General features: G+C 35.3%; 2 protein-coding genes across 13 annotated transcripts in view; one reads left to right on the top strand and one right to left on the bottom strand.

Annotated features, from left to right (window-relative positions):
• ATIC (5-aminoimidazole-4-carboxamide ribonucleotide formyltransferase/IMP cyclohydrolase) overlaps positions 1-3,830 on the top strand; it is a 33,651-nt gene extending 29,821 nt beyond the window's left edge. The window contains exons 15-16 of the mRNA XM_051983607.1: positions 23-178; positions 402-3,830. Coding sequence (XP_051839567.1) covers positions 23-178; positions 402-521 — 276 coding nt within the window. The 3' untranslated portion in view covers positions 522-3,830. The remainder of the gene's footprint in view (positions 1-22; positions 179-401) is intronic.
• A 13,016-nt stretch (positions 3,831-16,846) lies between these two features.
• Positions 16,847-18,235, bottom strand: part of FN1 (fibronectin 1) — an 81,161-nt gene continuing 79,772 nt past the window's right edge. For all 12 annotated transcript variants that reach the window (XM_051983596.1, XM_051983601.1, XM_051983595.1 and 9 more), the window contains one exon: positions 16,847-17,655. In XM_051983596.1, coding sequence (XP_051839556.1) covers positions 17,572-17,655 — 84 coding nt within the window. In that variant the 3' untranslated portion in view covers positions 16,847-17,571. The remainder of the gene's footprint in view (positions 17,656-18,235) is intronic.

Genomic DNA, 18,235 nt, shown 5'->3' with positions numbered 1-18,235 from the left:
TTATCTTTTTTCCTTTTTGTAGGATGATGATTTGGCCAAATGGGAAGCGATGTTTGAGGAAGTACCTAAACTTTTAACTGAGGTAGAAAAGAAGGAATGGATTGCTTCATTAAAGCAAGTGTGTCTCAGCTCCGATGCCTTTTTCCCTTTTAGGGATAATGTAGACAGGGCTAAGAGGGTAAGTTCAGTGGACAAGAGAATATTTTCAGAATGTAGATATTTGCAAAATTGTTATGGTTTTCTTAATTTGTATGTATAGGTACTGAATTGGAAAAAAAAAAGTATGATATTTAAGTGGTTTTGTTATAACAAAATTGTACTATTAATCCTTGACTAATCTGACTTATTTGAGAAATTCAGTTGATATCTTATAACATTTTTTTTTTTTTTTAATATTTTAGAGTGGTGTAGAGTTTATTGTGGCTCCCTCGGGTTCAGCTGCTGACCAGATTGTGATTGAGGCCTGTGATGAGCTTGGAATAACACTCATTCATACAAATCTTCGACTATTTCATCATTGATTCTGATGCATACTTTTATGTATTATTTGCAAAATTTTGCAATCGTGAATTATTGTGGACACTCATGATAGTCATGAAAAATTTTAATGGATATCTTTTAAAAACATTTTAATGCTGTATCATTTTGGGGGTTTTGAAGTTTTGAAAAATTATAGTAAGAATGCATTATCAAAGAAATTAAATCATGGGAGTAAGTTTCATATTTTAAATTTCATCTTTGAGGACTGAGCTGCTGCTGTATGTGATCTCTATTGTATATGTTCATGTAAAAATATAATACATTTCAGCTGTTTGGAAAGCCATCTATGTATACTTATTTGAACACAGTTAAGAAGTAAGCAAAAAAGTACTGAGTAGCAAAAGGACATGCTACAAATTCTGTATTTTCCCCTCAGGCACTTACTCAAATTTTATTTAATCTTTATTTTATATCCAAATAGATTACATGTTTGTGTTTTCAGACACTAACAGATCTAACAGATGTAGTCATTTGATTTTTAAGGTCCCAGGAAATTTGAAAAAGCAAATTAGAATCAACTGTACCAGAAGTAAACTTACCCTCCCATTCAGATGAAAAGATTGCCATTTTGGTGGCCTGTCTGTTGAGATAGTTATATCTCCTTGTATTCCTTTCTCACTCTCCCCCTGTCCTTTTTTAAAGGCAAAGAAAAAAATGTCACCTAAACTTGCCATTTGATAGGGCGTCAATCACCTAGAGTGATTGTATATTCACTCCAAAATAAAGTGTGAAAGCAGTAATAACTAAAGAGTGATATGTTAATTAGGTAAGTAGAGAAAAAAATGGGCCTCATTAGGCAGTCCCAGTGCTGCTTCAGACTCAAGTTGACCTTCCTTTGTGATAGTTTTCATCTAGATATCTTGAGTAAACATTTTTGGGCTCTCTGAATAGACTTTCTATAAAGATATCTGCAAATGGATGATAACAATAAGATGTTTTTGTTTCTGTGTTTTTTAAGACTTGGACACATTTCTTATTGGCATATATATATATAAATACTTTGCTTAGAGTACAGGCAAAAAGAAGACAACTTGAGATTTTCCACAAAATTAGTAATGAAATTAACAATATTTTAGTTTTGTGTTTGTTTTTAAATGTAGAGTTTTGATTTTTCATTGGTGTAGAAAACTCCCATTGAAGATGCTGCCGATGTGGAATGGCAATTGTTCTGCCACTTAGTATTAGAACGTTTCTGAGGTACTGAAAAGTCAAGTGACTTGACCAGGATCATGTATGTGCCTATTATATTAAGACTTGAATCACCATCTATCACTTAGAAGCCTTCTCAATATCTGCTGTGCTGAGATGTATTTAATAAATGCTTTTTCATGATTTATCCTTTAAAAAAAATCTTAACTTTACCAGTATGGAAACAATGCTCAGGTTCTACTGAAGTTGATATCTTTTTTCAGATTGATTCAGCTCATATGTACCTTACATTGGATTATCTTAGCACTCTATAAACATTTTCTTTTGATTCAGCTCAAATGTACCTTACTTTGAATTATCTTAGTACTATCTAAACATTTTTTTTTCCCTTGAGGCAGTTGGGGTTAAGTGACTTGTCCAAGGTCACACAGGAAATGTTAAGTGTCTAAGATCACATTTGAACTCAGGGCTGGTGCTGTATCCACTGCACCACCTAGGTGCCCCTCTGTAAACATTTTCAACAGTTAAGCGTATGATCAGTCTTCATTTTATCTGTGATATGTTCATATTTCCAGTTTGTAAACAATTTTAACATTGAGATTTGTGAATGCCACATAAAACATTGGACTGATCCTTGCAGCAAGATTTTGGATTTAACTTAATAGAGATAAAATTTGACTTTAGTGGTCTCTAATCAGTTCTGTTTTTACTTCTATTAAGTGAGTATGTGAATTTTATCATATTTGTTTTTTCACATTTTAAAATCTTGCTTTTATAATTCCCATACTCCTGTGATTCCTTTCAATTTTTAAAAAAAAATTTTTGTGAACTTTGAATTAAATGCTTTTGTTACTTAGGCTATTTTTCTAGTGCATGAAAGCTTGATTCTACTTCTTTGAGACACCATTCTTCACAATTTGATGTGGACTCAGTAGTCCTAATTTTCATTTATCTTTTTAGGCCCTTTGAACTGCTTTTCTTTAGCCACTCTTTAGACTCATTGTTAAAACTTAACCTTTGTGATTATAGTTGTTTCATCTCTTTAGCGTTTCTCCTAGGTGATAGGAAAATAAGACAATTCATTTTAGTCAGTTTTACAACACTTAAAAGATCTTTCATTGTTGTAAAGTACCCATACTTTAGGAATATGAACACCAAAAAAAGTATAAATGTCATACAGATCAATCAGCATTTCTTAGTGAAAAACACCCTTTTATGTGCTAGTTATTTTGTTAGTCACCAGGAATACAAATATATTTTAGAAGTTTGTTGTTCTCAAGGGGGTCACATTCACTAGAGGGCTGGGGAAGAGTATCCACGTGTATTTGATTGAAATAACTATGAGATGCATGACTACAAAGAAAGAATGGGGAATAAAGATCTAAATAACCACGGAAATTGGAAAGATGAAATTTGAAGGAGGTAAAAGGAAATATGATATAGGAAATAGGCCAGGCCAGTTTGTGGAGGATTTTAATTATCAAAAAGGAGTTTTTAATATTTAATTTTTTCCAATTAATGAAAAAGTTTAAAACTTTTTTTAAACAAGTTCTCCCCTTCTATCCCCATCCCTTTATTGAGGAGGCAAGTGATTTGATAGAGATAATACATGTGCAATCATGTAAAACATTTGCATAAGTCAGGTGAAAGCAAAAAATATATATCTTTTGATCTGCGTTCAGAGATTTCTTTCTCTGGAGATAGACTGCATTTTTTGCTGTCTCTTGTAATTGATTTGGATCATTGTATTGCTAAGAATAGCTAAGTCATTCATAGTTGATCGTTGTACAATATTGCTGTTGTGTACGATGTACTGGTTTTGCTCACTTCACTTTATATCTGTTCTTGTCTTTTCTGAAAGCACACTGCTTGTCATTTCTTGGAGCACAGGTATATTCCATTATCATCATATTACTATATAATGTGTTCAGTTATTCCTCAATTGATGGCTATCCCCTCAATTTCCAGGGTTTTTTTGCTGCTGCAGAAAGAGCTACTGTAAATATTTTTGTACTTTCCCTTTTTCCTTGACTTCTTTGAGATTGGACCTAGTGCAAAATCCCCAATTAAATACCAAACTTGAAATTCTAAAAATAAAAGGAAAGAATAAAGTAAAAAGACTATTGAATTAATAAATAAAACTAAGAGTTGGGTTTTTTTAAATAATTATAACTTTTTATTGACAGAACCCATGCCTGGGTAATTTTTTATAACATTATCCCTTGTACTCACTTCTGTTCTGACTTTTCCCCTCCCTCCCTTCATCCTCTCCCCTAGATGGCAAGCAGTCCTATACATGTTAACTATGTCACAGTATATTCTAGATACAATATATGTGTGCAGAACCGAACAGTTCTCTTGTTGCATAGGAAGAATTGGATTCAGAAGGTAAAAATAATAGGGAAGAAAAACAAAAATGCAAACAGTTTACATTTATTTCCCAGTGTTCTTTCTTTGGGTGTAGCTGCTTCTGTCCATTGTTGATCAATTGAAACTGAGTTAGATCTTCTCTTTGTCAAAGAAATCCACTTCCATCAGAATACATCCTCATACAGTATTGTTGTTGAGGTATATAATGATCTCCTGGTTCTGCTCATTTCATTTAGCATTAGTTCATGTAAGTCTCTCCAAGCCTCTCTATATTAATCCTGCCGGTCATTTCTTACAGAACAATAATATTCCATAACATTCATATGCCACAACTTACCTAACCATTCTCCAATTGATGGGCATCCATTCATTTTCCAGTTTCTAGCCACTACAAAGAGGACTGCCACAAATATTTTAGCACATACAGGTCCCTTTCCCTTTAGTATCTCTTTGGAGTATAAGCCCAGTAGAAACACTGCTGGATCAAAGGGTATGCACAGTTTGATAACTTTTTGGGCATAATTCCAGATTGATCTCCAGAATAGTTGGATTTGTTCACAACTCCACAACAAAGCATCAGTGTCCCCAGTCTTCCCACATCCCCTCCAACATTCATCATTTTTTCCTGTCATCTTAGCCAATCTGACAGGTGTGTAGTGGTATCTCAGAATTGTCTTCATTTGCATTTCTCTGATCAATAGTGATTTGGAACACTCATATGAGTGGAAATTCCATCATCTGAAAATTGTCTGTTCATATCCTTTGACCATTTATCAATTGGAGAATGGTTTGATTTCTTATAAATTAGAACCAATTCTCTATATATTTTGGAAATGAGGCCTTTATCAGAACCTTTAACTGAAAATGTTTTCCCAGTTTGTTGCTTCCCTTCTAATCTAATCTTGTTAGTTTTGTTTGTACAAAGGGTTTTTAATTTGATATAATCAAACTTTTCTCTTTTGTGATCAATAATGATCTCCAGTTCATCTTTGGTCACAAATTTCTTTCTCCTCCACAAGTCTGAGAGGTAAACTATCCTATGTTCCTCTAATTTATTTATAATCTCATTCTTTATGCCTAAGTCACGGACCCATTTTGATTTTATCTTGGTATACGGTGTTAAGTGTGGGTCCATGGTGGGGTTGCTTTAATGAACATTTCTCTGATCAATAATGACTTAGGTCATTTTTTCATGACTATATTAGCTTTGATTTCTTCATCTGAAAATTTTTCATATCCTTTGACCATCAATTGGAAAATGACTTGTATTCTTGTCAATTTGATGCAATTATTTATATATTTGAGAAATGAGACTTAGTAGAGAAACTTGTAAAAATTTTCTCCTGTTTCCTGCTTTCCTTCTAATTTTGACTGCATTATTTTTATTTATGTAAAAACTTAAGTTTCATCAAAATTACCTGTTTTATATCTCATAATTCTTTGGTCATAAATTCTTCCTGTATCCATAGATATGAAAGGTAAACTATTCCATGCTCCCCTGATTTGCTTATAGCATCATTCTTTAATGTCTAAATTATGTTCTCATTTTCACTTTATCTTGGTATAGGGTGTAATTTGTTAATTCATATCTTGTTTCTATCAAATTGCAAATAGGTATTTCTGTTTTATCCTGGAGACAGCAATGAGGTGTTAGAGCTTGAGCAGAGGAATCAGGCCTCGTTTAGGAATAACTGTGACAGCTATGTGAAGTCTGAGTTAAAGAGGGGGAAAGATGATGCAAAGAAATAGAAAGCTGCTGCTGTAGTCGAAGCAAAGAGTGATGAGATATCCACATGAATGGAGAGTAGGGGATAGGGGCAAATGATTTTAAGGTTTTTTTAATTTAAAATTTTAAGATTTAAAAGCTGATAGGGCTTATAAGGTGAGATAAGTGAGTGAAGGCCTGAGAGTAACATCAGTTGTAAAACTTGGCTAAAAGATTGATTGGCTTTCATCATGAAGAGGAAAGTGAAAAGAGAACACTGTTGAAGTTAAGGGAATGCATTCCAGACACGGCTTGGGGACCATCTGTACCAAAGTCAAATTTGGGAAACGACTAGTCCCATCAGCTAGTATGTATGCAAGAAGGGGAATAATGAAACACTTGTTAAGTGGGAAAGTTGGGGTGGGAAATATCAGGCTGAGTTTGTTTCATATTATGAGCTATTTTTGGGGGAAGGGGGAGCTGAGGCAATTGGAGTTAAGTGACTTGCCCCAGGGTTACACAGCTATGCAGTGTTTAGTGTCTGACATCAGATTTGAACTCAGGTATTCCTGATTTCAGGGCTGGTACTCTACCCACTGAGCCACCTACCTGCCCCAATTGAGTTATTTTTGATGACAGGAACGACATAATCAGATCTATTCTTTGATAGTGATTGTTGTGGCTGCTATATGAAGGATGGACTTGAAAAAGCAATTTGGAAGCCTTTGCAAGGAGAAAAGTGATGGGAGCTTGTGCTAGGGAGGTGATTATAGTAATCATAAAACCTTATTTACATCTTAAAGGGTTCTGAAGCACTTTTCAGATAGCTTATTTAATCCTTATAGAAACTTAGTCATCAGGTTCTATTATCCCCACTTAAAAAGATGAGGAAAATAAGGTGGCCTGGATAAATGACCTGTCCAGAATTGTACAGCTGGTGAGAAGGGAAGTGATGCAAAGTATGAATGTAGAATTGATGAGACTTGGATAAGCTGGATAAGAAAATTAAGAATAACTCAAGTGACAAATTAGGATAATTAGAAGGATGGTGGTATCTGGCAAAAATGATAGTGTCAGAATTTAAGAAGGTAGTTTAGGACAAACAGGATAATAGGGTGGATGACTGATGGAGACAGCTAGATAGTGCAGTGGATAAAACACAGCTTGGGGCAGGAAAACTTCATGAGTTCAAACCTGGCCTTAGGCACAATCACTGTGGCTCTGGGCAAGTCACTTAACCCTGTTTGACTCAGTTTCCTCATCATAAAATGAGCTGCAGAAGGAAATGGCAAGCCATTTCAGTTTCTTTGCCAAGAAAATCCCAAATGGGATCTTGAGGAATTGGACACAATTGAAATGTTTCAACAACAGATGAATTATGACCCAACATGGGAAACGAAGGAGAACCAAGATTAAAAGCTAAAAGAGACAAGTATTCAGAAAGGTTGAAATATCAAATAGAATAGGGACTAAGAAAAGGCTATTGAGTCTGGCAGTTAAATCATTTCCTATGGATTAAATTATCATTTCTATGCAGATGATTCCCAAATATGCATATTCAATCTTCATTTATCTCCTGAATGCCAGTCTCACATTATGAAATGACTATTAGACATTTTGAACTGGATGTCCCATTGACATTGCGAATTCTAATTGTCCATAAACCTATCTCCCAAGCTTTTCTATTACTGTTCAAGCCTCTGCTCACCTTCCATTTACACAAGTTTACAACTTAAGTGTAACCCTGTTTTTTTCAGTCTTATCTTAGCATGTCACTAAAATTTCTTGTTTCTATCATCATAATGTTTTTCGAATGTCCCTTTTTCTTCATTCACCTAGGCTTGCTTCTGGGTTTTGCTACTGTACCATCATCCTACAGTATTTGGCCTTCCTTCCTCAAGCATTTCCCTCATGACAATCCATTTATCCTCTGCACAACTGCTAAAGTGATTTTGCATAGGTTTGATCTTTGCCTCCCAATAAATTCTAAATCTTTAGGATTAAATATAAACATTTCATAATAACCCTGTCCTTTCTTTCCAGTCTTCTTAAACATTACATCTCTGCACATTCTAATCTTGTCACACTGGTCAAATTGTCTTCCTCACTGTTTACTTGCCTTTGTACTGCTGGCTGTCCCATACACACAGTATAATTTCCTACACTTCTGACTCTTGGAATCTCTGGCTTCCTTCAAGAATCAACTGAAATATTACCTTTCAAAGTCCTCCTCATTCCCAGTTCTAATGCTTTCCTTTCATTCTCCATTCCTCATATAAAGATTTTTAACTTATTTTTACAAGCATTTATTATATCTGGCCCACTCTCTCATCATCCCCAATTGAACAATAAAAAAGAAAAGTAATCCTCATAAATATGTATAGTCAAATAAAACATTCTCACATTAGCCATGTTCAAAATGTTTATCTCATTCTGTATTTTAAGTCCATCATCTTCATTACAATGCGGGTAGCATATTTCATTTAAAATCCTTTGGATTGGTGTTTATCATTATGTATTGATTAGGGTCTTTTAAGTTGTTTTCCTAGTTCTACTCACTTTGTTCTGTATCCCTTATGTCTTTCCAGAAACATCATATATTTTCTAACAATATTCTCATATATATATATACACAATAATTTATATGATTATTCCCCAGTAGGTAGATACCCCCTTAGTTTCCAGTTTTTGGCTTTCATAAAGAGTTGCTATAAAAGTTTTAGCACAGGAGTCCTTTTCCTTTGATTTTGGCAAATAAGCCTGGTAGTGGTATAACTGGATGAAAGAATATGCACAATTTTGTCCACTAGCTCTATCAGTTCCCAGCTCACCAACAGTGCATTAGCATGTCTGTTTTCTCACAGAACCTCCAACATTTGTCATTTTCCTCTTTTGTCTTATTGATTTCTGATTTGTACTAATTTTGCATATATTGTGCATAACTTGTATATATGTATGCGTGTGTCAGGCATTAAGTGCTGGCTATGTACCAGGCATTGTGCTAAGTCTGAACCTTTCCTCAAGGAGTTGACTTTGCAATGGAGGAGAAAACATAAATAACCAGGTATGTACAGGATACATAAGTAGATACTGTTATTTGTCCTTTGTTTTCAAGGAGGAGCAATGACTTGTGTGTGATTTAAGTGAGACAGAGTTGCACAAAGTCCTTAGCCTTGTCCTCCCTGAGTCATCAAAGTTTGGTGGCAAGACAAAAATTGGACACCTGGCCATGGCCGGGGAGTCGGGGGATGACCTTGGTGTCTTCCGTGACTGACCAAGCTCTAAGCTTGCTTTAGTCACCTTCGTGACTATTGGGACAATTGTTCTCATCTATCCATGCATTCCACCAGAGGAAAACTTCATGTTGGCAGTAGAGATCCCCCTAATTTACTGATGGGTTGGAGATTTATGGGCCACTCTCTAGATGGTTTACAAACTATGGCTTCTTGGAACCGCTGGTAAGAGTTGGATGAGCAGGCCCGAAACGGACTTAGCAAGGCCTCTCACCAATGGTGTGGAACACCTCAGAGCAGTGGATAGTTTATCCTTTGTTCTCAAAGAGTACCAGTGACATCAGATGGGTGATGTCTGGCTTGGCAGTATATTGAATTTTAAGTGAGACAAAGTCATCATCCTCACTCTCTCTGAATCCAGTGGCAAGACACAGGTAAAAACTGGTGATGGTCTTAGATGCAGTGGGAGACTTAGGCCTTTTTAAGCCAAGGCCTTTCCTAGTTTTCTGTTTGAGGCAATGCCCATTCAGTGATAGAGGCTAGGTAAGATTTCAGGCAAAAGATGGCCTAGTTTGAATTCACAAAAAAAAAAAAAAAAAAAAAAATCAGTCTGGAAGAAGACCCTCCAGATTTCTGGCAAGAACAGAAAGAATTGGTATTTACACTTGCCATCAAAAGCCAAAATACAAAATAAGTGAGCCTGGGGCTGGAACCTGTTATTGGCCAATTAATGAGAGCCAGAGTGATTTGGGTTAAAATTAGTCAAGTAGTTCCATTTGAACCTCAATGGGCTATATCAAAACCTAGTTTACCAGAACTATATTTCAAGAAAATATAACTAAAAACTACACAAGACAAAGAGAATTGTCCCGTTTTTTTTTTTTTTTTGAAACAGGCAGTGATAATAAAAAGAAAAAAAATTGTCCCCCAAACTTGTGAAGAATAAGCAATCAAAATTTATAATCCTTTCGACAAAGGACCCACACATAATAGTATGGCAAAGACTGAATTATATAGTGACTCCTTGTGGTGGAGGAGGAGGAGATGTGAGTAGAAAGGTAATCTGAAAGCATTAGTAGTTAGAGGACTGGGAAAACTGACTGAGATCAGGAAGGACAGCATTCCAGATAAGTCAGACTCCTGCTATAGTTATGTAGTTGGAAATGCAGTGTTTGTCACTGACAGTAGTCAGAACAGTGTCTGTAGATCAAGTGTAAGGAGGGGCACGAAATATGTCTGGAAAGGTAGGACAAGGCCAAGAGTTTAAATGCCAGAGAACTTTATATATGATATATATGATTTTTAGAAGTAAATGGGAACCACTCGACCTGGCTTGGAGAAAAGAAATGATAGTTATGTGAGTATTGAGGAAAAGGGTACATGTACCAGAGATGTAAAAGGAGGAAGGACAAGGATTGGCAATGGATTGGATATTTGGGAGATCCAAGCCTGAGTTATTGTGAAGATGGAACTGTCTTCAATAATGGGAAATTTAAAAGAGATGAGAGTCTATGGGGAAAGATTGCGAGTTCTGTTTTCATTTCACTAAGTTTCATGCACATGTTGCTATACAAATTGAAATGTTTAACAGATAGTTTGTGCTGTGAGATTGGAACTCAGGAAAGAAGCAGCACTGGAAATACAGATTTAAGAGGCATCTGTATAGAGATGATAAGTGAACCCAGGGGAACTGATGGGATCACCAAATGAAATGATATAGAGTGAAAGGAGGAGTCCCAAAACAAAGCCTTAGGGGACATCCTGGTTAATGGAACAAAGAGGTTGAGAATGAGTAGCTGAAACAGGAGGAGGAGGAAGAACCAAGAGAACAGAATCACAAAAATCACCAGAAGAGAGCAGTACCTTGAAGGAAATTGTGATCAAAAATATTAAATGTTTCAGAGACAATAAGAATGAGGAGGATTTAGAAAATGTTCATTGATTTTTTCATACTACATCTTTGGCTTCTTTGGAGAGGGCAGTTCAAGCTGAATGATCGGGTCAGAAGCCAGACTGAAGAGAGTTTAGAAGGTAATGAGAGGAGAGAACATGGAACTAGTTGTAGACTGCTTTCTCAAGTTTTGTCAGAAGTAGAATCTATATAGAATAAGGATGGAGACAGTGACAGTGAGAGAACATGCAGTCTTCTGGAAAAGATGGGACGAAGTACAAATAGCCTATAAATGATTTTTAAAATATATTTTGTAATGATGATCATTTTGTAGTAGAATTGAGATTAATATTATATAGTGATTTCAATTAAAGTCCCTAAAGGAAATTTCAAAGGATGTTGCCAAAGCCATACAAAAAAGTAGAAATTAAATGATCAGATTTTGTCACATGATGGAAAGAACACTGTTTTAAGTCTACTAATTATAGGATCATAGAATTTCAGAGTGAAAGGAATCTTGGAGTTAATCTGGTTCAATCTGGATCCTTGTCTGACATCTGTCACTAACTGTGCTTAAACCCATTTTTTCTCTTTTTATTTGTCAAAAGAATATATTTCCATATCATCTCAGGTATTACATTTATCATTACTAGACCTCTTAGGTCACTTTTAAAAGATTTCAAGGCAGTCAGAACATTCTTTGTGCCTATTTTCCTAGCTATAAACTCAGGATAATTCCTGCCCTTTTTATGCCAAAGTTTTTGTGTGAGTTTGATTAGCCAACCTTGGACAATTTCCTTTTCTAATCTTTGTATTTCTAGCACTTAGTACAATGATCCACATAACAAATGTTTGTTAAATTGAATATACTAAATATAAAGTACTCATTCAAATTATTATTCATTATATTTGGATTCTAAAATTAGTAACTTCATAAATAACTCTGAATTCTTTTAACTCCTGCTCCAATTCTTCCCCTTTTTTCTACTTCAAAACCTTACTTTAGCAAGTAAAAGGAAGCCAAGGGCTTCAGAGAATAGAGGACTGGGTGGAGAGTTGGGAAGATCAGTGTTTGAATCCTGTATCCTTGCTAGATATGTGACTCAGGTCATCTCACCTTTTTCAGCTTCAATTTCCTTATCTATTAAATGAGAGAATTAGATTCCCGTTTTTTCAGTTAGAGTAAGGCCTCCCTCAGAGGAATCTTTAAGATCCCACCTAGCTCTAAATCTATGATCCTATGATTTTAGAGCTGTTAAGTGAAATATTTTGAAAGAGGTAAAGGACTTGGTCTCCCTCCCTCTCTGAATGTTGAATTATAGAAATAAGATTTTGTTTTAAAGTTCCACCCTGCTTCTGATGCAGATCTTGCTTCATTTTGGCCTAGGAGAGTTTCCAAATAATGGTGTGATAGAAATGGGACATTATAGAGATTCCACCTAAAGCAGACAGTTAGAGTCAGAAAATTTAATCTTTCTGCTATGGTGAGACACCAGATTGTTGCTGTTTAGTCATTTTGTATTCTTGAGGCCCCATTTGGGGTTTTCTCGACAAAACTACTGGAGTGATTTGCCATTTCCTTCTCCAGTTCATTTTCAGATGAGGAACTGGGGCAATAAAATTAAATGAGTTGCCTAGGATCATGCAGCTAGTAAATATCTCAGGTCATATCTGAACACAGTTTTTTCTTCCAGACCCAGAATTCTATTCCTTGCATTAACTAGCTATCCCTGAGATAACAGATACAGAGTACTTTCTGACACTAATCCCACATGACCACTCTAAAATATTTTGAGAATTCTTATAACTCCAAAAGGATTATAATTTGTAGTCTTTTGAAAATGACTAGCAGAAAAGTTTAGTAATGATAAACCTAGTACCTGAGTTTACATGAAAACATTAGATTCTTTTGGCAAATAAGAAAATATTAGTTTAGGCAAGTGTAGGATATGCCTTCAGATATTTAGTTGCTAAACACACTGAGAAACACTAACAAAGGCATTTCCAGATTATGTCTTTTGGAGTCAAAACCATACTCTTTTACCCTTATTCCTTATAGTATTTTCTTCTCTCAGTTTGTAGTTAATATAGTTTTTGTCTAATCCAAAAAGAGGCACATTATTTAAATTAGGAAAGAGAGAGATTATAGTTATGAAAATCCCTTCTTGCATTTGGGGGAGTTCTTTATACTTTTCAAAGAACATATGAATTCTTTCTGAGTTTATGAAAAAAAATTTGGAGTAGGTCAAGGTCATCTTTATGCTTATACTTTATCTTTAAATGTTCCCAAACATGAGAAGTCCCAAGGGGAGCTTTTTTTTTTTTTTAATGGTTCACTTGTATCCCCTGAAAATGGGATTTTATAATTGTTGCTTGCTTCTTCCCTCAACATAGTAATGGGAACTTACTGAATAAGAAGTAATTTTAGCACTTAAACGTGCTGATGGGATGTTTCTTAATCACTTTAATGAGTTTCATACAAATAGAAGTGGAATGGAATTTTCAATGGAAACATAATTAAATGGAAAAGTAATCTCCTATACTTGTAATTTTCACCTGATCATTTCTTTTTTTTTTACTTAAAAAAAAAAACTCTCCTCTGAAAGTGTACCATGGGCTTCTAGTGATATTATTATTATTGAAATTAATTTGCACAGTTCACTGGGATCATTGTAGCAGACAGACCCATGGGTGCCTGCCTATTAAATGAGGAACCTCAGCATAAATCAAATCTTTACTGTGGCAAAAATGTCCTTAGAATTATGAGATTTCTCTCTCTCTCTCTCTCTCTCTCTCTCTCTCTCTCTCTCTCTCTCTTTCTTTCTTTCTTCTTTCTTTCTTTCTTTCTTTCTTTCTTTTTACCCAGAACCATAGCCAGCCCAGGAAAGTATTGCTTTGCATTGGAAATTTCTTTATGTTCTGGAATTCTTTATGTGACATTAAAGCAATATTCCAGTAGTAAAGTCTTCTTGTGTGCCGCTGAAGAGCTATTGCTTCCAGGCTGTTTTGCCAATGAAAAAACTCTTCCAGAAAAAGGATTAGTTAGACATGCTGAGAGACATGTTGAAATGGTATTTAGGAATTTGTTCTGAGTTCTTTTGGCTAAATGATTCTCTAATATGAAGTCTATAAAAACAGATTTTACTGCAGTGGGGGCCTCTAAAAGGCTAGTTTAATTTGGTCTGTAATTCTGATTATTTAAATGTGGTCACCAACCTATTATTGGAAATTATTCATTTTTAAATGGTGCTCTACTCACTTAAAAAAAAATAGGTTAGCATCCTGGAAAGACAGCCTGCATCGTTTTCTGAAATGGGGAACAAGTTTGTGGTTTGGGTTGCAGAGAGGCAGAAGTCTCTCGTCCTGTTTAATTCATTACATTACAATCCAACCAGTTTTACCCAAAGTACTCTTTAGGGATATTTTTAGCTTTGTGGTAAAGTTGTCTGAGAGGAACACAACTTCCCATCCAAAACTGCTCTTTCATTAAGTCTGTCCAAGAATACATATGTACATATATTTTTAAACAGGGTGGAGTAGAGGTGTATCTTTTCAAAATTAAGGGGAATGGACTGTCTCTTCATAGACAGAGGTAATGCAGCTCACTCTCTACCTCCCATATTATGGAACATATTCTTTGAACTGTTTTTCCTAGTTGTAGGAAAAAGTGTTTGTACAGAGCCAATCTGGGTTCCCTTGTGACCAATAACATGCTTGTAAACCCGTTGACTGAGTTTAAAGGAGACATTTAAGCAGAGGAAATCTAACTGGCTCATAGACACAAATATTGAACTAGAATCCGAGTTCCTTCATATAGTTGAGCCATGAACCTTAAGGTTAAAGCTTTAGTTAAAATGTAGCTCATATTTCAATTACTCCTCTGTAATTTTTGTAAATCATTATAGCATTTGTAAACCAGTATGAAGAGTACAGAGAGGCAGTAGAGTATAATGAACAAAAAAGGTCATGTCAGGGAATTATGATCTTTATGGTTATGATCATAGTCATGGTTCCAATCCAGTCTCTGATATAAGCTTGCTGTGTGACTGACCTGTATGATGCTACTCTCTAGTCAACTACTAGGCAACTCTCTAAAGGAAGAGTTGTAGATGAACTATACAACTTGGAGGAGGAAGTGTCCTCAGCAGGTTCCTACACCGATGAAATCACAGATTCAGATACCTTCCCCTTCCCTACCAAACTCTCCCCTTCCCACTCACTGAATATGTGTATTTCTGATGACCATCATGCTGCATGTGAACTGTTATCCTATGTATCCTTAGATTATTCTTCTTTAAAGACTTCACCACTGACTGGAGGGCAGGCACTGTTACCCACTTGTATATACAAAAAAAAATATTAATCAGTGTGTCCCACCAATCTGAGAATATAAATTTGCTCACTTCTATTTTTGCTTCTTTTTACTATTTCTGAATGCCAAAGGCCAACCTAACATTTTAGAAAAAAGTTACTTTTGAAAGTATAAAAGACTAATTGGTCATGTTGGAGGAAACTCCTCCTAATCCTCCCATATTAGGATCATGTAACTAGGAGGGGGCTTCTGAAGCCATCTTGTCTAATTCACCCATTTTATAATTTATAATTGGGACTTGCTAAAGTTAAATGATTTGCTCATGATCACACAGATTGTAAATGTCAGAGGTGAGATTTGAATTCTGGTCATTTGATTCTAGAACCAGTGGATTTTCCACTACACTAAATTATCTCTCAGGTACAAATAAGGAGCGAGGCAAATAGGAAAAAATGGAATTTACATTCTAATGTAAGTAACCATCTACCTAGCTGTCCAAAGATACAGAAGAGCTTTTACTATACTGTTTAGAAGAAGTGTTCTGCCTTCCTATCACTAGCCATGTGAAGAACAGGACCACGGTGTAGTGAAAAGATTCGGAGGGCCTGACTTGCTCTCCTGCTCTGTTACTGTCTATATGATTATAGAGAAGTCCTTGGAGGAAGCTGAGCAATGCATTGGACAGATCCTTGAGCCAGAGTCAGGAGGGAGCAGGGTTCAAATGTGATCTTACAAACTATAGGACTCAGTATCTAAGTAACTTAATCTCTGTTTGCCTCAGTTGTTTAACTGTAAAATGGGAATATAGTAGCATCTATCTCTCATGGATGTCGTAGGGATCAAATGAAATAGTATTTGTAAAGCATTTAGCAATATGCCTGACATAATAATTAACTTTTGTTTCCTTCCCTAACTTCTCAAGGCCTTAGGGTTCCTCATAATAAAATAGAAGAGTTGGATGAGATAATCTCTGTTTCTTTTTGGCTTTGACTCCTATGATTCGAGGTTCTTTAAATGGCTGCTGTATTTCCAAAGATGGTCCTTGAATCTGGCTTGATAAATATTTAGATTTGAGTGGCAGTTAACATTTGAAAATTATAATTGATTGCAATCAATATGAAGTAATAACATGCTAAGGTGATTTGGAGATTATATCATTGAAGAGAGATTAAGTGACCAAGAAAAAGAACTAAAAATTTATTTGAAATGTATTCATATATCATAACCAGTTGCCCTTTTGTCAGAAGTAGTACTACTCTTCTTAAAGTTCTTGGTTTATAGTGAGAATTCAATAAATATTTGTCTAATTGAAAATAATATTCATGAATATTGAGTTTTAATTTCGGGGGATAAGCAGTATCCTGTAGTGAAAAGAAGCAAACCTTGGAGCCAAAAAAACCTGGATAAAAATAATGTTTCTGATTCATGTGTGATTCTAGGAAAGGTATAGACTAAAATAGCTTTCTACCCTGACTCCAGGTCTGGCCTCTTACTATTAGACCATAGTAATCTATTATTCCTAATTTCACCATTGAGGCCATGATGCTAAGTTACTGAAGTTATTTTCAAGACACCTTAGTGAGAAGAGGAATACTCAGACTTCTCCCTTAATTTCTTTGTACAAAGAAGAACCTGGACTGCAGGGCTCTGGTTTGTAAATCTTTTATTAAAAGAGTTGTCTTTCCACAGTAGTAAAGCTTTGGCACTTACAGTATAAAAAAATAATCACCAACCATCATTACACCAAATTCCTGTTGTCAACTGTGTACTAAGTGTCTCCAATACAATTTTCTTTTTCCATATTGAAAAAAAAAACCCTGGGGGGAGTGGGGGAATTGATAAATAATAGGTAAGAGAGAGCTATTGCTGGGAAATTACTAGAATCATTTAAGAAACAAAATTAAGACTGTGCATATTTAAATATCACAGTGACAGGGAGATGCAGGACCTTCAGAATTGCAGGCCACACAGTTAAGTGACTGCAGAAGTGTTTGGTGACTTTCCTATAAATTTCAATATGTCATTTCCATTCACAGCATTTTGGTTGGTTCCAGCTGCTTCCCTATAATTGACCTACTTATCTTCAACCAAATCAAGAGTCAAAATCAATGCACTTAAAATACTGAGCGGTATGGAACACTATAAGGGCAGAGTTGACAATGAATGCCCTGCTGCCAATCATGAATAAGAAAAGTCTTAAAACACTCCCAGGGTGATGCTTGTAGAAGCTGTGAGCTGAGCTTAAGCCGGGGAAGTTGCTCCAGAGCAGAAGGCTTTTTAGTGTTTACTTTGAAAGATGGGTTTGCTAGCATCACTCCAGTTTGGACGGTGTCTCAGCGGAAAGTTGCTTGCTCTTCAGGGCTGTAGAATATTACTTTTCTAGGGAATCTCGTGAATTTTCTGTGTCTGCCTGTACATCCAAAGGCATGAAACACTCAATTGGGCAGTTGACATTCTGTTCAAAGGGAAGAAGGGTAAAAAAAGCTTAGTAACAAATATAGAAAGCTGGCAACAACTTAAATAAATTATAATTTCCTTGAATTTATGTTACAAACTATGGTGCTCTTCACCCAGACTTGCTTCTTGAAGGTCAAAGGTATTTTATTCATGTGTAAAGAGAGTGATGGTTTCAAGGAAGAATCAGACAAACAAAACGTTTAGGGTTTGCATACTTATAACATAAAAAGGCAGGGACCACAGGCATGTTAACACATAACTCAGGTTCTATAGTTATGGTTTACAAAGCACTTTCTTAGAGTTAAGTGGTGCAAGTAATATCCCATTTCACACATCCAAAATAAAAGCTAAGGGAAGATGAATAATTTTTCCATGGTCAGGCAACTAATAAGTTTCATACCCAGGGATTAAACCCAAGACTTCAAGCTCTAAACTTAAATATAATAGTAATGAACTAATGAACATATAATAGTAATGAAATAACAAATAATAGTAATAGTATAATAAAATATAAAAGGCATTTATAATAATATAGTAAATAACATAATTGTAATATAACAAATCATAGTAATATAATA

Source organism: Antechinus flavipes, chromosome 3 (assembly GCF_016432865.1).
Source record: "Antechinus flavipes isolate AdamAnt ecotype Samford, QLD, Australia chromosome 3, AdamAnt_v2, whole genome shotgun sequence".
NCBI lineage: Eukaryota > Metazoa > Chordata > Mammalia > Dasyuromorphia > Dasyuridae > Antechinus > Antechinus flavipes.
This window is presented reverse-complemented; position numbering and strand designations above follow the sequence as displayed.